Source organism: Typha angustifolia, chromosome 14, assembly GCF_048772165.1.
Source record: "Typha angustifolia cultivar Huaian chromosome 14, ASM4877216v1, whole genome shotgun sequence".
Classification (NCBI taxonomy): Eukaryota; Viridiplantae; Streptophyta; class Magnoliopsida; order Poales; family Typhaceae; genus Typha; species Typha angustifolia.
In genome coordinates, this window is record NC_133252.1 from 12,198,030 (window position 1) to 12,222,585 (window position 24,556).

The 24,556-nt window shown below is 38.5% G+C and overlaps 3 protein-coding genes across 4 annotated transcripts; all 3 read left to right on the top strand.

Annotated features, from left to right (window-relative positions):
- Positions 1–5,065, top strand: LOC140775920 (uncharacterized). Of its 2 annotated transcripts, none has more exons than XM_073119416.1 (5): positions 1–314; positions 389–473; positions 1,529–1,649; positions 2,888–4,030; positions 4,243–5,065. In XM_073119416.1, the coding sequence occupies exons 2-5, from the start codon at positions 427–429 to the stop codon at positions 4,660–4,662; spliced, it is 1,731 nt and encodes a 576-aa protein (XP_072975517.1). In that variant the 5' UTR covers positions 1–314; positions 389–426; the 3' UTR covers positions 4,663–5,065. The 2 variants fall into 2 exon arrangements, with proteins under 2 accessions (XP_072975517.1, XP_072975516.1); XM_073119415.1 differs by having other exon boundaries at positions 1–247.
- Positions 5,066–7,721: 2,656 nt separating this feature from the next.
- Positions 7,722–12,749, top strand: LOC140776708 (ubiquitin-conjugating enzyme E2 8-like). Its single transcript, XM_073120520.1, has 5 exons — positions 7,722–7,856; positions 8,571–8,649; positions 9,795–9,922; positions 10,897–11,001; positions 12,234–12,749. The coding sequence occupies exons 2-5, from the start codon at positions 8,580–8,582 to the stop codon at positions 12,372–12,374; spliced, it is 444 nt and encodes a 147-aa protein (XP_072976621.1). The 5' UTR covers positions 7,722–7,856; positions 8,571–8,579; the 3' UTR covers positions 12,375–12,749.
- Positions 12,750–19,170: 6,421 nt separating this feature from the next.
- On the top strand, positions 19,171–20,412 carry LOC140775785 (pathogenesis-related genes transcriptional activator PTI6-like). Its single transcript, XM_073119216.1, has one exon. The coding sequence runs from the start codon at positions 19,477–19,479 to the stop codon at positions 20,263–20,265; it is 789 nt and encodes a 262-aa protein (XP_072975317.1). The 5' UTR covers positions 19,171–19,476; the 3' UTR covers positions 20,266–20,412.
- Positions 20,413–24,556: the final 4,144 nt, after the last annotated feature.

The window sequence follows — 24,556 nt, forward strand, 5'->3', positions numbered from 1 at the left end:
CCCCTCTAACTTAAAGAAACAAAAGCTATTTTACTCTCTCTCTCTCTCTCTCTCTCTCTCTCTGTGATCTCTTCGAAAAGAAGGGAAGAAGAGAGAGGTCGGAGATCTCTTGGATCCAATCGCGCGGAGAGAAGAGATCTCCGGTCTCGATTTCAACTTGAGAGTCGCACCTCCTGAGGAGGAGGGATTTGACCTAGGATCTGCTCTCGGACACCCGCTTGGGACTCCTAGGGCATCGAATCCGACGGTTTGGATCTCCCCCTTTCCTCTCATCTTCGTTTGATCGATATTTCGCTGCTAGATGTTTGGAACTGGTTAAGTGATCGAAGAGAAATGCTATGGTTTTGTTGTCACTCGGAAATCTTATTTGATTTGGTCTATTGAGCAGCATTTAAGTTGGATCGGTGAAGAATTTCTAGCAGCGGGATGGATGATTTGCTAGATGCCGATTTGGGGAAGCACGACTATGACTGGTGAATAATTTTCTTTTTATTTTTAATTGTCGAGGATCTTATCTTGTATGCTAATGGGTTCTTTCGAGTTGCAATTGCTTGATATATAATTAGAATATTGTATTAGTTAGCTCAGTTGATAGAGGATCTGTCATTCTAGAAGTTTGAATATAGTCGATGAATGAGTGTATTGAATGCCAATTTTACCTGTGTAAGATGAAATTGAGGAAGCTTTAACAAAAGGATGTTGATATTTGTGTCATCACATTAATTTGTCGTAAAGCTCCACTTACTTAGATTTTGCTCAGAAGGGTAGTACTGTTGGGCCTGTCTTATGCTGATCCTATCCTTTAGTAATGTAGAAAGCTAAATATCATAGTATCATTCTTTGTCTTTCTAATTTTAAATAGTAATTATTAAAGATGAAAATAGGATGGGCAATTTCAACTTTATTGTTATTTTCATTTCAGTAAATTGCCATTTTAGAAGGTAATTTGCTCCTTGTTGTTGGAGTTTTGTATCTGTATTAAGGATAATTAGTATTTTTAGCTCTTAACTCTTTTGGTACATAAGCAAAATAAATAACTCAATCACATGTTTTTTTCTACTTCATGTTTGTCGACACTACTTTAGACATTCAGGTTACTTAAACATGACATCAATTTGTTCCTAGTAAGTTGAGGAAGCAGAAAGTGAGCTTTAAAGCATCATAGCTTTATTTGTATGTTTATAGACTTATAGACATCCTTAGAATCAGAGGATAACAAAGAGTCTTTTTGAGCTACTTGGTTTCAACTTTTAAGTATAGGCAGAAGCTAAAGGGTAATGTTTAGTCTATAAGCATCTTCAACAGATATTCCTGCCTTTTATTTTCATCTCTTCTTTTGGTATCCTTAAATCAAAATCTCATCTTAATCATTTGTTTCGTGGTTTTTAAACTTGATGGCATGTTAAAACTACCTTTATACTTTATATCCTATATATTTGCAAGTGAAGCTGAATTGAGCTGAATTGCTTTCACATTTTTTTGGATTCTGAAAACTTGCAATTTATTGATTTGATTTGTGTACTTGCAGGCTTTTAACGCCCCCTGGAACTCCTCGTGTTCCTTCTGTGGATGCTACTGAGAAACCACTATCTTCAACTGTACCTAAGCGCAATACAGTGAGATCATCCTCAACTACAAGATCTTCGAGAGTATGCTTCTTATACACCTTTTAACTAATTCTGAGAATACCGTATTGCATAGTATCGGTCAAATCAAGAATCTTCATTTGCAGATTTATACATATGACTAGTACATTCCACCCCTTGCACTATCTGGTTATCACATAGACTCCCTGAAAATAAAAGCATATAATTTGCCTCTAATACTTTATAAAATGTAACAAACTGCAACCTTATATAGAATATTGTTATGTTTTATATAGTTTAAGGGGCAGATTGTATACTTTATTCTTTAAAGGTGTACTACTGTACTGTAACATCAAATGATAATTTAGGGTGAATAATGTAATTTAGTCTTATTTTATTATATGTTAGCTAGGCACTTTAATTGTAGGTTTTCTGAAGTGTTGGCACTTCTTTGATGCATGCTAATTAGTTAACATACTGTAGAAGTATCCTAAAATCGTTATGAGTAGGTGCTTCTTTTGGAACGCTATGCATATTGCACTTGTTAGGAAGTGTTGTCATCTAAAGTCTTTGACATTCTTAAAATTAGACAGTACAAGGGAGAAGTGTTGGCTACCTTTAAACCTCAAAAGCTGAACAGAAAGGTAGAGCTTTTCCTTCCCTTCTAATGGCAGGAACATTTGATCACTTAAAAGATGAGTGATGCAATTTACCGCCCTCCATTTCTCTCTGCCTTGGAAACCTGATTTGGACCAGATCCTTGATAATGAAGAGGCTACCCTACTCAAATTGATATGATGTCAAGGTCGAATTTGATCTGCTTTTCATATGTCAAACCGTAAATAAAAGATCAATGTTAAATGCTTCTTCTGGCAAGTACTCCATATGATTCTTTATCCCAATTAGCGATGCCTTTTTGTCCATCTCATTCTTCTTTTTGTCCTTCTCTTTCTTCTTTTTGTTAGGAAATCTGGGATAGATCACTATCATTTCATCTAAAGCATATGAAAAAATTGTCACATGTTTCGTATGGTTTTTATTTATATGTGAAATGCCTAGTATATGGGAACAGCCTGATGGATAAAATTGCTTTTCGTTCATATAGTAATTCATGTGTTATACGTATCGGAATGTTACTTTTATGTTTTCCTGTTTTGTTCTATCTATTCTATTTATTTGTGGTTGATACCTTTGGTGTGCCCACACCATTTTCCATCCATGACTATCATTGATAGAACCTTAATACTATCAGCCATTATAAATTAAGAAATAAGAATCTCAGTTTCACATTTATGTTGCAGCTTTCTGCTTCTCAACCAGAGAATGGGCCCACTGCAAGACCTGTCCGAAGTAGTTCTGTCTCTCGCCCTTCCATCTCATCGAGCTATCTTTCTAATAATAACAGAACTTCAGTCCTCAACACTAGCTCAGCCTCAGTCACCTCAAGACCCTCAACCCCAGGCAAGCGAGCAGGATCACTTACTGCTACAAGGCCGTTGACTCCAGTTTCTCGTCCAGGGCCAACAAGATCATCTACTCCAGTCAAAACTCGATCATCAGCGAGCTCTACGGGAGTTAAGGCTGGAGCTCCACAAAATTCTAGGCCATCAACTCCAACATCCAGGCCTCGTACTACCTCCAATCCAACTGATGGAGCTTCACAACATTCTAGGCCATCTACTCCAACCTCCAGACCTCATACAACCTCCAATCCAACTGATGGATCTTCACAAAATTCCAGGCCATCAACTCCAACATCTAGACCTCGTCTTACCTCTAATCCATCTAGTGGAGCTTTGCAAAATTCTAGGCCATCTACTCCATCTTCCAGACCTCGTATTACCTCCAATCTAACTGCAAATACAAACCCTACTGTAGCCCGTCCCAGTTCCCGGTCATCAACCCCTACACGTCGATCTATCACACCATCTTCAGCCCCAACTGTTGGCCGTTTACCTTCTGTTGGGCGTATCCCAGCAACTGGTGGCTTGACATCAGTCTCTCGAATCCCAAGTACTAGTGGTCGGAATTCAGCGCCTTCATCACGTCCGAGTTCCCCAAGTCCACGGCCTCGAGCTCCTGTACGGCCACTTGATATTCCAGACTTTCCAAATGATACACCACCAAACCTAAGAACTAAGCTGCCTGAACGACCATCATCTGCTGGTAGAGTACGTCCAGGAATGGCATTGACAGTCCGAGGAAGCCCGAATTCTGAACCATCTCCTGTGGGTTCAAATAAGAGGATCTCCCTGCCCATTGTTACACGGAGCAAATTTCCAGAGAATCCACCAAGGGCTTCTTTGCCTAGCAATGGACATCAGGCCAAGCCGTTACCAGAAGCTGAAGCTCGAAGATCTGCCCGGCCATCGACAACCACTGAGAGCACTGGATTTGGGAGGACAATTTCAAAGAAGTCGCTTGATATGGCTCTCAGGCATATGGTATGTTCCGTCTGGTTAAATTTGATGATATCTGCATCATCTTGTGTGATGCCTACAGATGCCTATATCATATTACTAACTATAGTAGTTCAGGTTTATGAACCAGTATGTATTTCATATGCATCTGGTCAAGGCCATGCTGATTTATGATCTTGATTGCTCCTATATATTAGATAAAAGTTCCTGATGCATGTCGCTCCTTGCTATCATAGGACATCCGACAAAACATCGGTGGTATCCGGGGGGCATCCCTCTTCCCCCACAGCATTCGTTCTTCTGCTGCAAAAGGCCGACCTGCTCGCATGTCAGACCCAGTAGTTCCTCTGATGAATGATGATGAAGCCTTTTCAGAGAATGGAGGTACTAATGGTATGACTTCTAGGGACTGCAATGGAGCTGTTGCATATAATGGAGGCATGGCGACTGATAATTCTCCAGACAGAGAAAGCACTATGACAAGGGAGACGTCAAGTGAACTAGATGTCTATGGTAGTTCGCGTTACGATGCAATGTTTCTGAGAGAGGACTCGAAGAACACTAATTGGCTGCACAGTATTGAGGATAAGGCTGACCAGAGCCCTGTGTTTGACCACAGATTTGAGCCTCTTCCGGAACCCTTTGGTCCTCTATAACACTTCTATTGGCATCCATAGAAGTATCGCATTTGATTCTTTATTATTCTTCTTACTTTGGGCTTCACTTTGTTGGTTTTGGAAGCTGTCTCTGCATGCGATTAGTTCTGATGCTGAAGTTGAGGGCAGATGTTTGATATATTCCTCAGGCAGCGATGTGGACCTGGCCTCTGTTAGCTCTGGAGTTCTGGATCTGCCAGATAGTTGTAATGAAATTTGGTAGTCCAGAACAAGATATTTGGGATTTTATTCCTCTTGACTTGCCCCATGTTTTTACAAACAGTTGATCTTAAAGAAAGAGATCAATCAGATATGTTAAGCTTGTCTATCACCTATAAGATCTACCATTTGAGTGTATCAATACTATCTTTGAATGATCTCAAAAGTAATTTGTTTTGTATCAGCATTGATTGTAACAGCATTAATTCTCTTGTGCGTTGTCACGCGTTAGGTGCCCTAATTTAGTTGCTCAATTGCTAATCACATTATAAGAAGCTTCACGTCTTAAAACTATCTTTAGATACTCTTCGACGTCATAATTAAGTTTTCGTATTCTGTTTCTCCACATCTCGAACTTAGATCTTAGTAAATTATACTTCTCCCACACTCGATAGAGTCAGAGGCTTGTTTCTTGGCATTATCTAATCACTAGAATAACTTTATTTGGTGTTCTATCTAATTAAACCCTTAACCTTCCTGTGTGTCCTTCTGAAGGGCGTATAGATCCTCCCAGGAGACAACGTTCCCCCCACCATCACTAGTAGTCTTAATTTCTTTCTTTTTTCCTGAACTTTCTTTTGGTGTAGCTGACGATCATACGAAGGAAAGATAACAGCGAGTCAGGAATCATCAAGCGCATCATCGGATCCCAAAATCAAGTAATCGTTGAGGGATAGAATCTGGTACTGATCTTCTCATTCGCTTCCTTTAGCTGATAATCTTTTAAATCTTCGAGGTAAAGAATCGCTGGATATTTAATCAGCTAGTTAACCTTCTCCCTATTCAAACATTGCGAACTCAATTGCAGGTGTGTTTCAATAATGTCCAAAAGTTCTTGACCCGAGGGCAACAAGCATCTGGAGCCATGATTCCTCGCTCAGAAATTAAAAGAGAAAGGTGAAAGCCAAAAGCCGAGACCAACCATACGTATGCCTCTCAAGATACCTCATTTCTTCCCAATATCTGGGAGTTTGAACAAACTTTTCTCCACAATGATTTATGTGAATTGTGCTCGTAGGTCTATTATAAATGATGAACCTTGTTTTCCACTAGTTCTTTTTCTGTGTGTCAGATATTTGTTCCTATGTTTCTTGCACGTTCATTTTTCTTAGATTGCATAGTCAACTGGGAATAATGTTCTCTTGGTCGTCAAGTCCAACGAATAATTCTCGTCGAAGGTATTTTTCTTTTGTGTTCTTTTGTAATTTGAGGCCCTTCCATTTGAGATGCCTTCACCATTTTACCTTTGGTGTTTTTGTATGCATAGTTTTTATGTTAATTAAAGAGTATTCTACTTGTGATAAGATTTTAAGTATAACTTATCATCTTATATAAAAAATTAAAATATACGTATATAAATATTTAGTTATAAAAATATTTAAAAATTAATTATAATTTATGAATAAATATTTTTTATGGATGAACCAAACACCATCTTATTTTTATCTTTTAGTGCAGTGAGACCTAAGGATACACCAATGGTGCTCATCCTAGAGGAGACTTGTGATGCTAACGCTGGAATTGGGATGCCTGATCTTTAGAAAGGATTCACTACTCCCCCCAGATTGAAGCCAAAAGGATCTTTTGCTATAATAGCACATTCAACAAAGTTCTTGCAACAGTGAAGCTTGCAGCAGACGTGACTAATCTCTAGTGACTGTTCTTGCAAAATTATGTTTATTCTTCTTCCATCCTTCCATACTTTTCTATTGATATCCATGTGGATTTTTTCTGTGATTCTTGTGTTCAAATATTAGTACTAGTCTTGACAAGTTAGGTCAACATGCAGTAATGAAAACTACTGCTCCAATTTCTACGCCAAATTAGTCAGAGAACAATCTCAATCCAAACCAGTTCAAGATGCAGAGTATTCCATTTCCGAAACCCCCAATTAGCAGCACTTTTGCAATTTTAATCCAACCATTATCCTATCCGTTCCTTCTGTCCTATGCAAACGACCATCTCTAACGGAGACCAAGCTGGTCAAACACGAATCCGAACCCGTTAAAGAAGAGTAAACTGTAGACGGTCAACACGTCCGAAAGTCTTTGACCAACTAATCATAGGAATTCGACCTTGTAACGTGTGAGCTTAAACTTAGTATAGATTGACGTGTTAATTAAAAACCTGAGATCGGGACCACGAACTTGCACTTTTACATATTTACCCTTTTTTAATATTTTGATTACTTCAGTTGTTTAATATTTCTCTTTTTTCTTTCTATTTTTCTTTCCTCTAAAATATAGATAACAGTTATAAAGCACCTAAAATGATATAATATTTTTAAATTAAATAATAATAATTAACGGGTAAGATATCTAATAAAAGAATAGGTCATTGTCGAACAAAAAATAAAGGATCATAATTTATTACTATATAGAAGTTGAAGTAAGCTCATTTTAATCTAGCCATCTATTTTAAATTGAGTAAAAATTATCATCATTTTTTTGTTTAATTATGAGGTCGAAAGCTATATATTAGATAGATGATTAATTTTACTTGTTAGATAAGTTGGACAACTAAATTAATCCTCTTAAGAGATAATCACAGTCCAAATTATATGTATATAGTATATTGATGAAAATTTTGTTAAATATCAATTGAAATATTTAAGAAAAATTGATCATAGGTTTGTAAGATTCAACTACTAAATTATTGTGGTGGATTGTGGTGGCTTATTATTTATTATACATTTTAAATCACTCCCCTTTAGCCAAAAAATGCAGGGGTATTAGTGTCAATGTCCATTTTCTTGTTGACGATTAAAGCGCCATCTTTTCGTTCGTAATCGTACCAGGAGTCGGCGGCGCCGCAGTACCGGTGGGCCCGATCCGATTCCAAAGGCCGTCCTCTCTTTGTCCGTCTCCTTTTTATATCTATTCCGTTGCCGATTCCGAGATCCAAAACCTAATCCGATACCTTCCGCCATTTCTTTCCTCTCGCATTACTTGTTTCTCCAATACGCTTTTGTTCAGGTTTGTAGATCCTCGCTTCTGTTTCTGGTCTCTATGCTCTTCGATCCAGTTGGGAGAAGAGTAGGGTTTGATTTGTTTCCGTCGCCCGGGTATCGAGTGTAAATTTTGGATTTGTTTGACTCGATCTTGGTTGCTTTACGTGTTTGTATGTTGAATCTTTACTGGTGATGGCAGTGATCTTTGTGTTTTGGTAAACTTTAGGTTCGCATTAGAGTAGGGACTAATTTTGCATATTATTTGGTTATCTCAAAAGGGTCTAAGAAGCAAGGAATGAAGAGGAAAGGATCTGAGGAGTCTTGTTTTAGTAGTTGGTTTATTTGAGAGAGATGATCGCGTACTATCTAAGATTGTGGTTTTGGTCTCGTACATAGTCAGCACATCGGCAGATATTTCAGTTGATTTGGATAAGCTGATGGTGCTCTTTTTTCTTTTTAGTTATATTCCTGGAGTGATTTTAGATGTTTCTCCTCTTTCCATCATCTGTTGTCGAAAATATGTGGACTTTGTGCAAAATTAACTACAGATCCTCATTTAAGCTTGTCTAATGTGAGACTTGTTTCTTTTTCAATATCAAGATGTTTGTCAATTTAGTAGATGGTTATTTTATTATTATGGTCCAATCGAATCTGTTTTCTGATAGTTTAGGTGTCATCTTTTGCATGGTTGGTCTTTGGTATAAAAGGTCTGAAGATTTCTATTGTTTGTGTTTTACAGAAACCTATCATGGCTTCAAAGCGTATCTTGAAGGAACTGAAGGATTTGCAGAAGGACCCTCCTACCTCCTGCAGTGCAGGTGTGTTTTCACTGTTGGTATCAGAATGTTCATCCTTATAATTGTTCTCTTTCACTCTGCAGAAATTTTACATAATTTATTAGTTGCCTTCATTGGTTTGTATTTTTTTGTTTTCTTCTGGGTAGGTTCAAGAAGAGAAAGATTATTGTACCTACATCTTGATGCCTTTCTGAGACACCTTAAAATATCACTATTTCTTGCTTCAAATATTTGAAGTTATTCATAATCTGTAGTTAATAGGACTAGGATCATTCGTTTGAAGAACTTTTCTTGGTGCACTTTATGTTTTGTAGTGAACGAGGCTTATTGCTACAATAATGTTAGGATGATCCTCTTTTAAGAAGTTCATTCCTTTTGTGCATCAAGGACTGAACCTCTGTTTTGAACTGGCCAGTTCCCCACAATTTGGTGGTTTTGGCTTGTTTGGTTAATTTTGTCTGCAACTGATTAAACAGGTTGCAATTATCAATTGAAAGATTGTGATTTTCTTGTTAATGAGGATTCAGGGATCTTTTTATGAGTTCAGATATGGACAACAAATAAACAAAGAAGTTAACAGTAAGTTGAGAACTCACCTTATGAAAGCACCAAACAAATTCACTTTGTTAATTACCTACATAATCTAACTATACGTCAGATTAACTAGTATAAGATAATAATGTTATAACTCACATACAATAGTGATATTTTCTCTGTTTTATGTGAGATTCAGAGAACTCTAGTTGACCTGAACTGATTCTGCATTCACCTTGTGCCTCTATGATACTTGATAGACTGAGCTGGACAATTGTCAGACCAGGGTACTGAGTTATGTCTACTTTTGATAATTCAACCAAGTAACTTAGAAATGTTCAGATCGGGGTTATTGGAAATGAATGATACACTTCTTATTTGTTGTTGTTACGTGTTATTGATAGTAAGGAATCTAAGTTGCAAGATCATCTCCAGTGTGGTTGGGCCAAGGCATGCTCATGAACATGTATATTACTATCAATTAGATTTATCCTTGTTACGTATGAAATACGTTTCCTTCCTGTTATCATTTTGTCATCATCATTATGTAGCTAAAAATGAAAGTTAACCTTTATACAAAGTTGATACTGTTTTCTTAATTTCTTCTAATTGTAAATCCCCTCTTCTTACAGGTCCAGTGGCTGAAGATATGTTCCACTGGCAAGCAACAATAATGGGACCCCCTGATAGTCCTTATTCTGGAGGTTTATACTTAGTAAATATTCATTTTCCGCCAGATTATCCTTTCAAGCCCCCAAAGGTATATTTATAGTTTTAATCTGCCAAGGGATAAACTTTTGTTTTGGTTTATTTTGCCTGTGATTATCTGCTTAATGACTGATATTTTTTCTCAAGGAATAATATATAGATGAATCTACTTAGTTGTTCAAGTATTTTTCTAATGGCATAATGTTTGAAAGATGAATTGTGTAATTGAACTGCTGAAGAAGAATATTTTTCAATGTTCTATCCTTTTCAACCAGTACTAATTCATTTTTTCTTCCTTTTGATAATAAAGATGAAGATTTGAAGAGAGATACTAGTGCATCGTAAAGTTGTAGTGGGTTTTAAAGGATAATATGGTATCCATTTAGTAATCTGATGATCTAATCTTAAATTTCTGGGGATACTTGGTAGTGCCAATCTTTTTGGACTAAAGAGTTTAAACTTCCAAGATACTCTATTCTGTGCTCTGCTTAAGGATTCCAGTGATTTATATTTTCTCAAATAGGCCCCCAGATATAGTTGAAACTGATGAGAGTAACATGTGCTGTGCTCCTGATCATGTGCTCTGTATGATTCTTGATATTCAATTGAATTGGACTTTCAGATTAACTTCAGCACAGATTTAAGTGTTAGAAATAATTATAATACTTTAACTCTTACAGCTCGTCTGGCATACATTAGACTCATTAAGCCTTTTATGCTACTCAGAACTTTGGAGGTTGATTTTTTTTTTCCTGTGGCAAACTTCTTTGGAATTTTTTATTCAGCTAGTTACATAGCAATAATTTTGTCATCTTCTTCTGCCTATGGTCAGGATGAGGGTTGTCGTTTTCCTTTTCATAAATGCTGTTGTCACCTTATATGCTACCATAAACAAATTCATGCTGAATACTATCTTATGTGAATCTTTTACTTGTCACTAACGATCATCAAGAACTAGCAAATTCTAATTCAGTTTAGTTATGTTAAATCAATAAAGCCGTTCACTAACATTATTTCGATTTTCAGGTTTCTTTCAAGACTAAGGTCTTTCATCCGAACATCAATAGTAATGGTAGCATCTGCTTGGATATTCTTAAGGAGCAGTGGAGTCCTGCTCTAACCATTTCTAAGGTACAGCTTCTGGAAATAATTGAATATACTTTGGTCAGTGCACCTAAAAGGTTTATATCTATTCTATTATTTGTACCAGTTTTGTTTGTGAAAGATCTATAGTTCCTTTTGTGTCTTTTGCAGTTACTATTAGATTAATGCTAGTTTGGATGTTTTGCCTTTGAAATTGTGGAAGCTAAGCTACTTACATGCTTCTTCAAACGTCAAATATTCTTAAATGGTTACCTCTAGCAAATTTTGTCATGTCAGAAGCATAGGTTTTAAGAACTGGAAGAGCTTATTTAGAATCTTTAGGTGACTTATATGTGCTCTTTTTCTTTTTGAAGAGATAACATTTTGATGAGTTCTTGAAGATTGTAGAAAAGCCCACAAGTTGATAAGATTGTAAAAGTAATACTACATACGATAACTTGTTGAGTCTTAAAGGTCCATAGATGGAGTTCCACATTAGAATATTAGAGAGATAACAGTATGCACTTTAACCTTCTGAAGAATGATAAATGTCAAACAAAGCAGTTTTGGAACAGTATCTCATGTATGATTTAGGAATAGTTGTATTTAAGTCTCTAGGTGAGAAATTATCTAATTATCTAAATCATATTCTCTTTGTAACATGGTTTGAAGTTAAATCAACAAAACCATCTTCCTATTGCAAAAATGAAGAAATAGTCATTGCACAATAGCCACAACGTATTGACAGAGCCCAAGGTTGGTTAGGATCCCACTTTACTGCGTTCTTAATAGGATAAAAAGAAAAACATCTTTTGTAGAAAAAGATCATGAGGTGACTCCACATTTCGGATAAGAGATATGTTGCAGCATTTGTAAAAGAAGCATCTCCTGTAGATAATTAGCATGAAGTTTGACTTTCCCATGGGAGACCTCTCCTCGGGTGACTATTCCTATGAATAACTAAACTGTTTTTCCTGATATTCTCTTAGATGAGAGACTTTTGAGACTTCCATTACTTTCTTTCAGGTGGTAGTAATGTTAAATTGTGAAGGGGTAAGAAAAGTAGGTTATGGCATAATGCTATATGAGACATTATCAAGATAACTGTACTAGTAGTCTTATATCTCTGAGATGGGAAGATTGAGATTTTAGTAGTAGAGTGTCATTAAAATTGAGCAGCTTGGTTGTAATCCAGCTAAGTCTTACTTCAGTTCATACGATTACATATCAGTTCCTGATTAAATGATGCTTGAAAGAGAAACTTACATACTTTGCAACAGGTTTTGCTTTCAATCTGCTCGTTGTTGACGGATCCAAATCCAGATGACCCTCTTGTTCCGGAGATTGCCCAGATGTACAAGATCGACAGAGCAAAGTATGAAGCAACAGCTCGTAACTGGACGCAGAAATATGCTATGTGATGAAGTTGCTATCTACTCTTACGCTACTGATAAGTGTTCCAAGTGACAATTTTTCCGGATAAATTCCTCATCCTCCTGTTACTGTGAATTCTGTTGGGAATTCTACCTAAGATTTGGTTTAGTCGATCAGACAATAGTCTGCCATTTGGGAATTCTATTGTGAATAAGATAAAGATGCTCATATTCGATCTAGCTCTTGTTAGTTGATGTCATATGAGACATTTTTCTTGTAAATATCATCTCCCTTCATTTTATGCCCTCTTCTTGAAGAATTTATGACGGATATTATGCTCAATGGCAATGTAGAGACAGCTATCTCGCACTTTGCCTCCTTGTTGATTCTTAGCATGAGAAGTGAATCCTCTTCACTGCCCATTTGATGACTGGAAAATTCTCATAATTCCACTAACGCAAAGAGGGGTGTTGGCTTACCTGATTCCGAAGTCAACTCTTTCAATCTTTATAATCTATGCGGTGAATTCTTCTCCATAAATTGATTGTCAATTGCTCTCACTGTGAATTTTGTACAGAAAAGAAGCACGAACCGTCATCTTAGACGCAATTCAAGGACAGCAGTACCTCCCACTCGTCCACGTACTTCGTCCTGTATGGGTGTCCCATCAAAGTAAATGCACTCAAATTAATTCGTACCTAATCCTAATACAAAACCAGAGAGTTTTTGACCAAATTAGTTGTGTTGTAAGTAAATTATTTTTAAATTTACTTATCAGATAAAATTTAATTCACTATAACTCTAATAAAAATACTGATAAAAAATTTATAATATTTTTTATTATTTTGATTAAAAAAAAAAAACTAGATATAACACAGTAGAATATAGTCATATTTGACTGCGGCCTGTCTCATATATTCTTTTTTAGATGGCATGTCAAATTCCTCTGTCCAGCTGAAAGCCACAGCAGTGTTTATTATGCACCAAAGTAAATCGCAGCCATGACCCATTTAGTCCACACACAAGGTTGAATAAAAGATCTTATGAGAAAACTGAGGTTTCAATTACTAGTCGTCGATGGGACCAACGAAAGCCACATTGATTTCATAACAGATATAAATCGATATTTTCCAAGTCAAATCTTTTCTCACCGCTTTCATATCTTTTTATTTTTATTTTTCCTTGTCAGATGGGACGTCTCTCTCCCTCTCCTTTCTCATTAATCTTACTCTGAACTAAAAAAAAGTGTAAACGAGATTAAAAAAAAAAAGACAGTGTATATAAAGGCTAGGAGTGATCAAGTGTAAGTTGAGTTTGAAATTGTGAATATGACAGACAGCAATAAAGCTTCCAATTAATCTGTCCGAATTTTACTCCAATTTAAAATAACCAATTCAAGGTTGATTTCATAATCATAGCAAGGTCCCATGATTAAGACCAGTAGACATTTGTTTAATTGTCTCTAGTACTGAGGAAAGAAACATTGTTTATTTATTTATTTTGTCACCTAACCCATCTTTAGTTCTTAATCAAGGCAATTTAGGTCCACCATTCCACTTTAATACCACATTGGTTTAAGGCCTTATCCGTGATTGCTTGCTTGCTTACTTAGAGAAAGGACAACTAATACTCCACGGAATTAGAATGGTCAATTATAAATTATAATATTGGAACGATCAAACTGCTGGGTCTCAAGTGGGAGAAGATTCCTAGCCTTAAGATGAAATCGGAATTTGCTTTCCAGACGGCATTAATTCCATGGACAACTTTTTTAACTTAAAGATCTTTTTTGGATCCATGTTGATCTTTAAGATTCACCTCTTTCGGCGCCCTAATAAAAGTTCAATAAGATCTAATTTTACTGTACTCTAGACCCTAAACCCTAAACCCTAATAAATTATCGACACGTAGATATTTCAAGAGAGTCCGACCTCATAGATCTTTATTTTGACGACAAAATATTTTAACTATTAAGATACAAATTCGTACAACTTTTATCCAACCACATGGTTCTCATGTGTTTCCTAAGAGATGTCGTCAAATTTATAAGGCATCCCTTTCTATCCTTCTAAGTCGGAATGAATGCCATTGTGCTCAGCATTGATAAGAGAAGTGAAACTTGAAACACAAGCGATAGCTCTCTCTATTGGTCCCCTTGGCCTTGCTAGCTTTTCTTTACGCCAGAAAGGTATACTGGATGTTCCTCGCTTCTAAATTAAGCTATCAGCATAATATAATAAAATGCTATCCCAACTTTATCTTATGAGGTTTATATCTTCTACACTTCTTCATTTTTTTTCCTCCCCCCTCCTTCTCACAATCTCACTCACTAGAAGTATTTATTGATCTCACCTAAAACGCATCTATCTATCTGATGCTGTGAAGATGCAAATCATTTGCATGTCTGTCAATAATTAGGGTTTAGTTTTGGTGATCAGAACTAGTCGCTAATTGTTGCCTATCTATGAAGCACAAGATCATTGCTCTTTTAAATAACATCTCGATGGATTATACATATAATTTGGGTCTATTATGGTTCATTTATTAAGATTAATTCATTTCTATTTATTTAATTTACGATTGACCTATGGTTGATCATCTATTATAAAGACAAATAAAGATTATATTGATTATTTTTTTCAAAAGTTCTTGACAATTCAATGACCTTACCTAACTGCCATGGCATGCTGCATGCACATACTATAATATATATATATATATATATAAAATAAACTAATTTGAGAAATATATCTATTTATGAATAACTAATTAGAATAAAATTTATTCGCGATCCACCGTAAGACACTCTATTTTACTTCACTTTATTGCTATCTGTTCATATATTTGCTTCTTATCAGTCTTTAGTATGTCTGGTATATTCCACGCCTTTGTATGACTCTTTATGCATCATCGCACATTTATAATGGAATTAACCTAGGGTTTGAAGGGAAGATAATATGTATAAATAAGAAAATTGTAGGGGTGTAGATATAAAAAAAATAAAACTATTGAGAATATGAGCTGATGGTTAAGTGAAGAGGGAAGGTTCTGTGTTTCTCTGGAGACCTACTTTCTAATCGAGGGATCTAATTGTCGTTTTTCTCACAAGATTGGACGCCAGGAGACCGACCACAAGGACAAGGACCATGTGGATATTTCCATTACTTATCTCCACTTCTCGGAATTAATTACGGACTTTTGTGGGGTTTAAAAGACAAAAAATAATGCGATACCATTCCTGTCCATTGGTCTATAAACCTAAGACCTCAAGTTAAACAAAGGACTCTCTTAACTTCATATTTTTTGCCCATCCACTTGTACTTCGAAATTAATTACTTCTCGATTAATTACTCCGCGACCAATTCTTTGAATCGATTAGATTCCCCCTCTCTCTTTCTAACCCCACTTCTATATACACGGTTGAGTTGATGTGATGTTCAATTATTTTCTCAATCACGAGAACAATGTTTGTCAATTGGATTGCTTTTCTTTTTCTTTTTCTTTTTTTTAAGAAATATTTCAAAACGAAAAATATTAAAAAGTAATAAATCTCATCCTCAGAAGTCCACACGATCGATCCTATCTTGCAATAAAAGATATTATTTTTTTGGAACATACATACCGTGGCACCAAGATGAGAGAGAGGCCTTTAGAGGTAATTTTGCAAGATTCCTAATCCCATCTTGTTTTTAGTTTCCCACTTGACTCGTAGCCTAGATTGTGGAAGTCGTGTTAGCTTATGTCTATTTTAAAAAATATATATATAGTTAATTATTAATGTCGCCCAGCGACAATAGTCAAATCTGAGTCTTTTCTTTTGTATTATACGATTCGGTCCCTCGCTCTTTTGCTTGTCTTCCGTGGACGGCGGGGGACTCGCTTCCACATTATCTTTGTCGTCTATGAGATTTACAATTTATAATTTAAGCCTTGTGTTCTAAAATATAAGGCATAATTAGACCCTCTACTACGACTTATCTTAACAAGATCCCCCACACCCCTTTTTTTTTTCTTCCTTATTTCTTTGGTTGTTAGTTGGTTATAATTTTCTTTATATATTGTTAGAGAAAACGAGATGTTCAATATTAGAATGAATAAATAATAGTTTATGTGAAAGTGGACATCAATAGAAGAAGCCAGTTGATTTCCACCTTTTTTTTAGAGGCGTGAGCACTATCAGGGGAATCTGCTGGTCCATCCTCGCTGTAAGCATAAGGCCGACGAGTTTATTTTCGAGAAGCTTAAAAAGCATCCGGCTAATTGGTTGGATGGTGAGTCGGTTTTCATAATTTATGATCTTTAGCTGCCAACATTTGATCTTGGTGATATATCCCCCTAAGCTCACATCACTAAAGTTAAAAGACTTGCTCAATAACTAAACAATGGAGTGGGACACCACTCTTGTATACCAATTATTCTCGAGGTAAATCACAAACACAATTATGAAAGCCTTTTCTTAGCTATGCATCTGGGGAAAGGAAGGATAGACTTCATTGGATGGCTACATCCAGTAGAATCTTTAGTGCAAAATCAGATTACGCTACCCTGACTGAAGGTGACTAGGAGGCATCACCCTCAAGGCCCAACTCGACAAGAATTTGGAAGGCAGTATGGAAAGTTTGTGAGGCTATCCCACGAGTCAAAATGTTCATCTAGCGTTGACTGATCAGTGCTATTCCTATGTGTGTGAAGCTCAACAAAAAATTGCCACATGTTGAAATGGTTTGCCTACTATGCCTAAGCAGCCAAGAGACGATTGAGCATCTTCTTATGTCCTATCAGTTCTCTAGAGCAATTTGGTTTGTAGGTGCATTAGGGCTCTATTAGAGCCTAAAATTAACAAATGTGACGCGTGGAAGATGTTTCTCAGCTCAAAATTGAGCAAAGAGCTTCTAGGATATGCATTCACCATGGTGTGGTTTATTTGGAAGGCACAAAATAGTGTTGTTTTTTAGAACCAGAAACAAAGCCAATTGAAGGTGATCTCACAAACAAACAATGCCTTATCAAGAGTTTGGTTTGATAGCATCTTCGATGCCATGCACCCGCAAAGTAGAACAAAAAAACTAGCCAAACTAGAGAAACTCGAATGGAGAGAAGGGGTTCACTTGCTGGGTGGACGCAGCTTGCAAGGGTGGTAGCGATGGTGGAATGGGCATTTTAATTTCAAAAGAAAAACCCCTTGTTGGGTGGACGCGGTTTGGAAGGGTGGTAGCGAAGGTGGAATGAGCATTTTAATTTCGAAAGAAAGACCCTTTGCTGGGTGGACGCGGTTTGGAAGGGTGGTAGCGATGGTGGAATAAGCATTTTAATTTAGAAAGAAAGACCCCATCTCAAAGAAGGGATTCATTTGCTGGGTCGACGTGGCTTAGAAGGGTGGTAGCGATGGTGGAATGGGCATTGTAATTTCGAAAGAAAGACCCCATCTCAAACTGTATAAAATCATCTATCTCACTGATTGTGGGAGTTCCCTCATTGGCGAGGCCGACGTCCTTTTACTTGGCTTAAAGAAAGCTCTGAAATTGGAAAGACTAGAGGGTGGGTTTATCTACGATGACTATTTAAAGATTGTAAATGAAGTGAATGAAAGTAAAGAGGACATCGATTGACAAATATCTCCTATTATCCAAGAGTGCAAAAGATGGATGAAAATATTTTCGCTCATCTAGATTTTTTATTCAAGTAGGGCGAACAACGTGATTGCTCACAACCTCACCGGTGTAACTATCTAGAAGAAATGTGGTAAGGAATGTATCGATTATAGTCTCTCCGACGGAATGGTTTAAAATGCAATGAATATGTCTATGAACTTTTAAGTCAAATTTTTTTTTAAAAAAAGTAACTAAAAGGAAAAGGAATTAAATTTTTTTTTTGGTTACTTTTGTGATCAATATGGGTTCGAGCTATTTGTGACATGACTCCTTATTTTTACCTATAACCTTTATGTAATATCTACAGTTATTTTTATTGTGATATAAAATAATATGCAGGTAAGCGGGATGTTATTTGAAAATTTTCTGCCAAGAATTCTTCTGAAAGTAAATAATGATTAAATAGGGGGCGTCAAATGAAAAAAATAATTCTCATGAGAGGGAAAAAGCTACGCTGAGGTAGCGGTCACGAAATTGAGGGCACGTGTCCGTCCACGTGACGTATCTCATCGTATCTTTCTACTCGCATGTAACGGCCGGGGAATCCCAAGACCTAACCAAACTACCCTCCGAGTACGCCGTGCTCACAAAGCCTACTAATCAAAACGACCTGGGATTAAAAAAAAAAAGAAAAAGGGTACACGTGGAGGCAAATAAATAGACTTTTTCGTCTTCGGTGGGGCCCATCCCGGACGGTGGACCCCAACCAAGGCGGCCGGTTCCTACTCCTATAGCTGGGGAATTCGTTACAGTGGAGTCTCCTATGCTTAACGTGATCCACGCAATGTACAGAAGTGCCCTTGTACGCAGGCACCAATTGCGCTTATACCACCGAATCTCACCGAGGCGTCCCAACACCCCCCTAAAATCCTAATATTAAAGTTGGGAAATTCGTTACGAAATGTACAGAAATAGCCCCGTAAAGATGCACCAATTGCTCTTATACCACTGATCCATGTAGCAGTGCCAGACCAGCACTATTCAATGCCCCCAAATATTCGTGCTGCCAGTTAGGAAGGGGTATTTTTGGAAATTCCATACAATAACGTCCTCGAGCCGCGTCAGCGGAGCCAGCTGTAGGGTACTATAATGGAAACAAGGGAAAATGATAACAACGAGGGGGCCGAAACTTACCATGATAAATACCCGTCCATTGCTCAACACTTTCTCAGTTTCCTCCTCCGGAACTCCTCTCCTCTTCCCCCCCTCCTCTTTCTACCACGATTTGGTGCCCCCTTTCTCTCTCTCTCTCTCTCTCTCTCTCTCTCTCTCTCTCTCTCTCTCTTCTGCCTATGATTTGGCTAAAACCCTAGCCAAAACCCTAACCTCGGATCTCTTCTCCCTTGCTTCGAATGTTGTTTTCTTCTCTAAAACCGAAGGAATAAGCAGCGGAGTGCTGATCTCTCTTGGTAAGGGTACTTCTGGTGAAGTATTTGATTCCTATGCTTTTGATGAAACCTCGAATTATTCGGGATCGATCGATTTGTCGCTCCGAGTGATGGATCCGAACCTTAGATCGGACTCCGCCGCTGAAACGATCAAGTTCTCCGAACACGTCGTCACCACGAGGAAGACGTCCCCGGCCGCCGGGAAATCGAGAAGCTCGAGGAGGAGGAGGATCGTCCGGATCTATGTGACGGACGCCGACGCGACGGACTCGTCGTCGAGCGACGAGGAAGTCGACGCTGCCGGACCCCGGAGGCTACGGCGGCGCGTGAGGAGACATGTGCAAGAGATAGGGATCGAGGTATCGACCCCGACGCCGGCGGTACGGAGGAGGCCGGAACTGGCGCAGTCGCCACGGAGGAGGCCGGCGCTGGCGCAGTCGCCTGCGGCAGTGGACGGGCTGAAGCGATTCCGAGGCGTTCGGCGGCGTCCGTGGGGCCGGTGGGCGGCGGAGATCCGTGATCCGAACCAGGGGAAGCGGGTTTGGCTCGGGACGTTCGACACGGCGGAGGAGGCCGCCACCGTGTACGACAACGCCGCCGTCCGGCTCAAGGGACCCAAGGCGATCACCAACTTCCCGACGCCGAAGTCACCTCCGGCTACTCCCACGGGATACAGCTGCGGCGCCCCCTTCTCTAACCTCTCGCCGACGTCCGTGCTTTTGTGCGGGGAGGAAGAGACCCCCTTCGACCGCTTTGACGGCGATTTGGACGCCTCCGCTTTCTCCGTTGAGACGCCGTTTAATCTAACGGACTTTTACCTCCCGCAGCCGCACTTTTGGGAGGTGGATTTCGGCGAGTTTGACGCCGATATTTTCTCGCAGGAGATCGTTGCCGTTTAGCGAGATTTTTCCGCCTTAATTACGATATTACCCTCGCTTAGCTGCAGTCGTTTTGGTAGTGAAGAGTGTGAGACAGGATTTTTGGGGGATATTTTCCTTTGATCTTTTTAATTTAAATTTTTATTAAATATTTGATTAGCTGGGACATATCATTTGTGTGTTTAACCACAGTGTTAGGGGGGAGCGGTGGGGGCGGTGACAGAGGTGAGGTAGAGGCTTTGCTTGCGTCCCACGTTTTGACGTGGGAAAAAAAAAGTGCGCAAATATTTAATTCAAATGTTATCTTGCGAGACATATGGTCACGAACAAAAGAAAATTTTAGAAACTCTTTTATGTTTTATTCCCTTTCTCGTGTGGAAAATTCCGATGCTACTTTGGCGAAGTTAGTTGACACGTGGCAAGTACAGTAGAGCGTGCTTCAAATTTCACTCTCAGGATAGTGGGGGAAAGACTCTCAGCCTCCACTATCCATCTTGGATACTTATCCATACCATTATACCAGTCCCAATTATTCCGAGGTTATCATATTCCATCCGTATCATGTGGTTCGAATTTGTCGCTTTACTTTTTGGCACCAAATCTTAATTTAACCCCCCCACCCCTAATGGCTAATAGAATCTATGTACCCAATTCGGCCTAATCCTTTTCAGAATCTTCACACTTCGCAAAACGTAACATATGGCTATCTGCAGATACTTCCAGAAAGCAAAGATTGGGTTATAATAATAAGTAGAAAACCCTTTTGGTTTTCCTGAAGGGGCACAACAGTAATTAATGTCTTGCCGACGCGTCCCATGGGTTGGTACTTGGTACTCCGCAGTAATAAAAGGTGGAGAGAAGCATGACAAGGCTGGTGACGCTGCCCGAGAGTGGCGCGTTCCATCACGTGTCTAAAACCAAATCGCCGTAGCCTGCTGACACCGAGGATTTGGTGGGTCCCATGCACTTTTAACGTCAACTAACCACCTCCATTTACAGTGAAATATTTCACTGCAGTGGTGGCCGGAACAGTAAAGGTAAGACCACATCTTCCCTTCCCCCAATCTCTACTGTTCTACCCATTGCCAATTGCCATAGACGAGGGGAAAGCTGCCACATTTATTCAGCAAAAGCCATTCTCTACGGACTAATCTTGAAGGATAAGAAACCGAATTAGATAATGATATATATATATATATATATATTTGTTACGCTTACAATACCTGCCGTCATCTACATCTCTCCTTCGTATAGTTAGGATAGAGACTAATCCCTTTGTACGCCTACCTCCTGAATAGCCAACATAGCAAACTAATTAACTGTTTGGGCGTGGAAAACAACACAACAACTCTGATATTAAATGTGTAACCCAACACACAGTTCATATATTTGAATAACAGCCTTCAGGCCATGGAACGAGCCGACAACTCCTGAAGAAGTCACGCACGAGTTAGATCGCTTCAAAGTCAATTGAGATTGGGACCCAAATGAGAAAATTGCGATGGGCCCAGGCCAGATTGGAAGGCAGGACACGGCAGGCATGCTCCCTGAATCCATGCCACCCTCTCATGGCAACTCATGTGGCGTGGGGTTTTCAGAAATTAGGATACAATGTTCCTCTTTTTGAAGGGCTCAGGATGAAAGGGATGTGGTCAGATGGTGGGATTGCAACAAAGTCATCAACAGCCAGCCAAGGTGGGAAAAGTGGCAGAAGAGTTTGGAAAGTTCCTAACTAGAATGAGACCCATGTCACAAAATATTTGCAAACAAGAAGAGTTGACATGGTAGTATTTGCTACTTTTCCTGGGAAAGAGATGTGGAATAAAGATTTCAGGAAAGGAGAAAATATATATATAGCATAGAGAAAGTAATTGAATGCTTCAAAGGCATCAGGTAACAGAAGAGTAACCTGAGAAGGGTGAAGAAGATTCTTAATTCTTGGGCCATTTCATTAGATGGAAATTCTTACTGGTGGGAGAAACGTCAAAGATCTGCAAGTACTGGTGAGGTGAGCTGTTTTCAGATCTATAAATGGAAGCTCAGTGGAACATTAACTGGAGGGTAGAAGGCACTGCCCGACACTCAAAATTGCAGTGATTTATCTCTACTTCCCCCAGCAATCTTGGCTGGATGCACATGACTGACTGAGTTCAACCACCCCAAGGATCCACAATTTGCATTATTGTCTCTTTTACAGACAGCGAGATGACCAAGTTCCTGGCACTAGATTAAAGAAGCCTGTCCTTTCTTGAATGATTTGTTTCTCCTTTGTGGTATTAGAGTCAATGAATGTGCACAGAAAGTATAATCTACCTGAAGTAAGTGAAAAAGAAAACAGAGAGAGAGAGAGAGAGAGAATCACACACACAAGCGAAGAACAATTTTATAGACATTGCAGACTATTGTATAAGGAGTGCATATTTGGAAGGAAAAGGAGATACATTTACCTCTTCTTTAGTGTTGTTGTAGGAGTGGAGGCTAGCAGGTGCACTTTCATTGACACCTGAGGTAAGGCGCAGGAGTTATGCACAATGATGCTCTGATCGAATAGTGATTACTTGCTGAGTGAAATAGCTCAATGGTTAAAGAAATCGTATATAAATGCAGAATATGAAATATTTTATATATTGCAATAGAAATCATACCATCAAATGCAAGCAGAAGAACAAAGATTAGTAGATAAACATTGACTAGCTAGAGTGCACCACGCACAAGTTAAGTGATATGATACCTCTTGCTACTAATTGTGCACACTCATTGATCTTTGGTCAATTTGAGTTCTGCATGTGCAATTCTCATAGTGTCCATATAAATAGCAAGCATTACATGGTAACAACAATGTATGCATTGTTTTTTCCTCAATATCAGTTTTGGTCTTCCTTTCTCTCTCATGGTACCTTCTACTTAGGCAGAATCCCTCCTTCATACAATGTACTATTATTCCAAACCATCTCAACTGCTTTCCATGTAACCTCATCTATGAATGTGACCCTTAAAGGTGATGACAGAGTGTTCAACTTGACGGGAGCCCAGTTAAAGGAAAAAAGTCGCATTAATAACATTTGTTTATAAGATATTCATCAAGAAATGTTGCAATATCTTTTGGGTGAATATTCTCAACGTTAAATGAACCAAGGGGAGCACAATGGGCAGCTTCTGAAGGCACAGGGCCATAAATGAGCACACTGGGAACAAAGAGAAGAGTCTAAGAGAGATATTTTGAGCATATGCCAATAAGAAGGAGACAGAATAAATACATGAAATCATGAAGGAAACCATATTAATCAACAATACTTGTGACCCAAAGGGAAGAATACACACAACTTGGTATGAAACAAAAATCAAGTCTTCATTACTGAATATCAAGAAGTGCAACTCTCAGCTTATCACGCCAAAGCAATGCGTGTGTATCATATCCACGATAGAAGAAAAAGAAGTTTAATGTTCCTGCTTTCTTTCTCTCCTCTCTCTGATCTCACTCATACTGAACTTAATGACCATTTAAGTCCCACAGATTGAAAAGTAGCCGACCGTGAACTCTTACTTGCAACAATACATACGAGAAGTAAAATGATAATTTGCAATGATTCAACTTCACTAGAAATCTCAAGAAAGGAGGTTAGCTCTACGTAAGAATTCCAAGTAAGCACGACAAAAGTTTATACTAAGTGTGTGACAAACAAAGAGTAGGATTTATCTCGTAATTAAGGATCATTTGATGCCACTGTGTAACAAATAATCAATTGCTGCCCACAGCCCTATGGTTTCCTGCCTTCCCCAATTGCAGGAGCTTCAGCCTCAACTATCCCCTAAACAAACCATAATTATACCGAATGAAGGGAAAAGAAAACTGGCATGAAAAAAAGAAGAAGAAGAAACTTCCATGGCCAACTTCCAATTGTTGCAAAGAAACTTCCAAAGTCATCAGACATTAGGTGATCAATTTAGAGTCGAGAGTTACTTCTTAGTAATGCTCAAAGCAAAGATTGCTCTGCATATGGCAGAAGGCAAAGAGTTGACGAGCCACTTTATTCTCTATAGAGGATTTCTAACATGGCAGCGGCTCCGTAGCCACGGAAAGCCTGCTGAGAAAGCCCGTAAGCCCATTCGCCCGTTTATTTTTATTAGATAAACCTTTTGGTTAAGATAGTATTTGTGAACTAAGATGGCAATATACCTACATTTTAATGTTAAGCTTCTAGCTTGGCCTCAATCTAGCCAACTCACTGGATGATTGCTGGTATCGGAGCCACTGGCACGAGTAGCTACGGTAGACTGATCTTTGTCATCAATGCCGGAGTTGTGCGTTTCT

Bases quoted from the DNA above. Each gene is read 5' to 3' on its own strand.
- LOC140775920 (XM_073119416.1), top strand. From the start codon at position 427: ATGGATGATTTGCTAGATGCCGATTTGGGGAAGCACGACTATGACTG. The intron at 474-1,528 runs GTGAATAATTTT...GTGTACTTGCAG, and splicing joins GGGAAGCACGACTATGACTG to GCTTTTAACGCCCCCTGGAA. The intron at 1,650-2,887 runs GTATGCTTCTTA...TTTATGTTGCAG, and splicing joins CAACTACAAGATCTTCGAGA to CTTTCTGCTTCTCAACCAGA.
- LOC140776708 (XM_073120520.1), top strand. From the start codon at position 8,580: ATGGCTTCAAAGCGTATCTTGAAGGAACTGAAGGATTTGCAGAAGGAC. The intron at 8,650-9,794 runs GTGTGTTTTCAC...CTCTTCTTACAG, and splicing joins TCCTACCTCCTGCAGTGCAG to GTCCAGTGGCTGAAGATATG. The intron at 11,002-12,233 runs GTACAGCTTCTG...ACTTTGCAACAG, and splicing joins CTGCTCTAACCATTTCTAAG to GTTTTGCTTTCAATCTGCTC.
- LOC140775785 (XM_073119216.1), top strand. From the start codon at position 19,477: ATGGATCCGAACCTTAGATCGGACTCCGCCGCTGAAACGATCAAGTTC.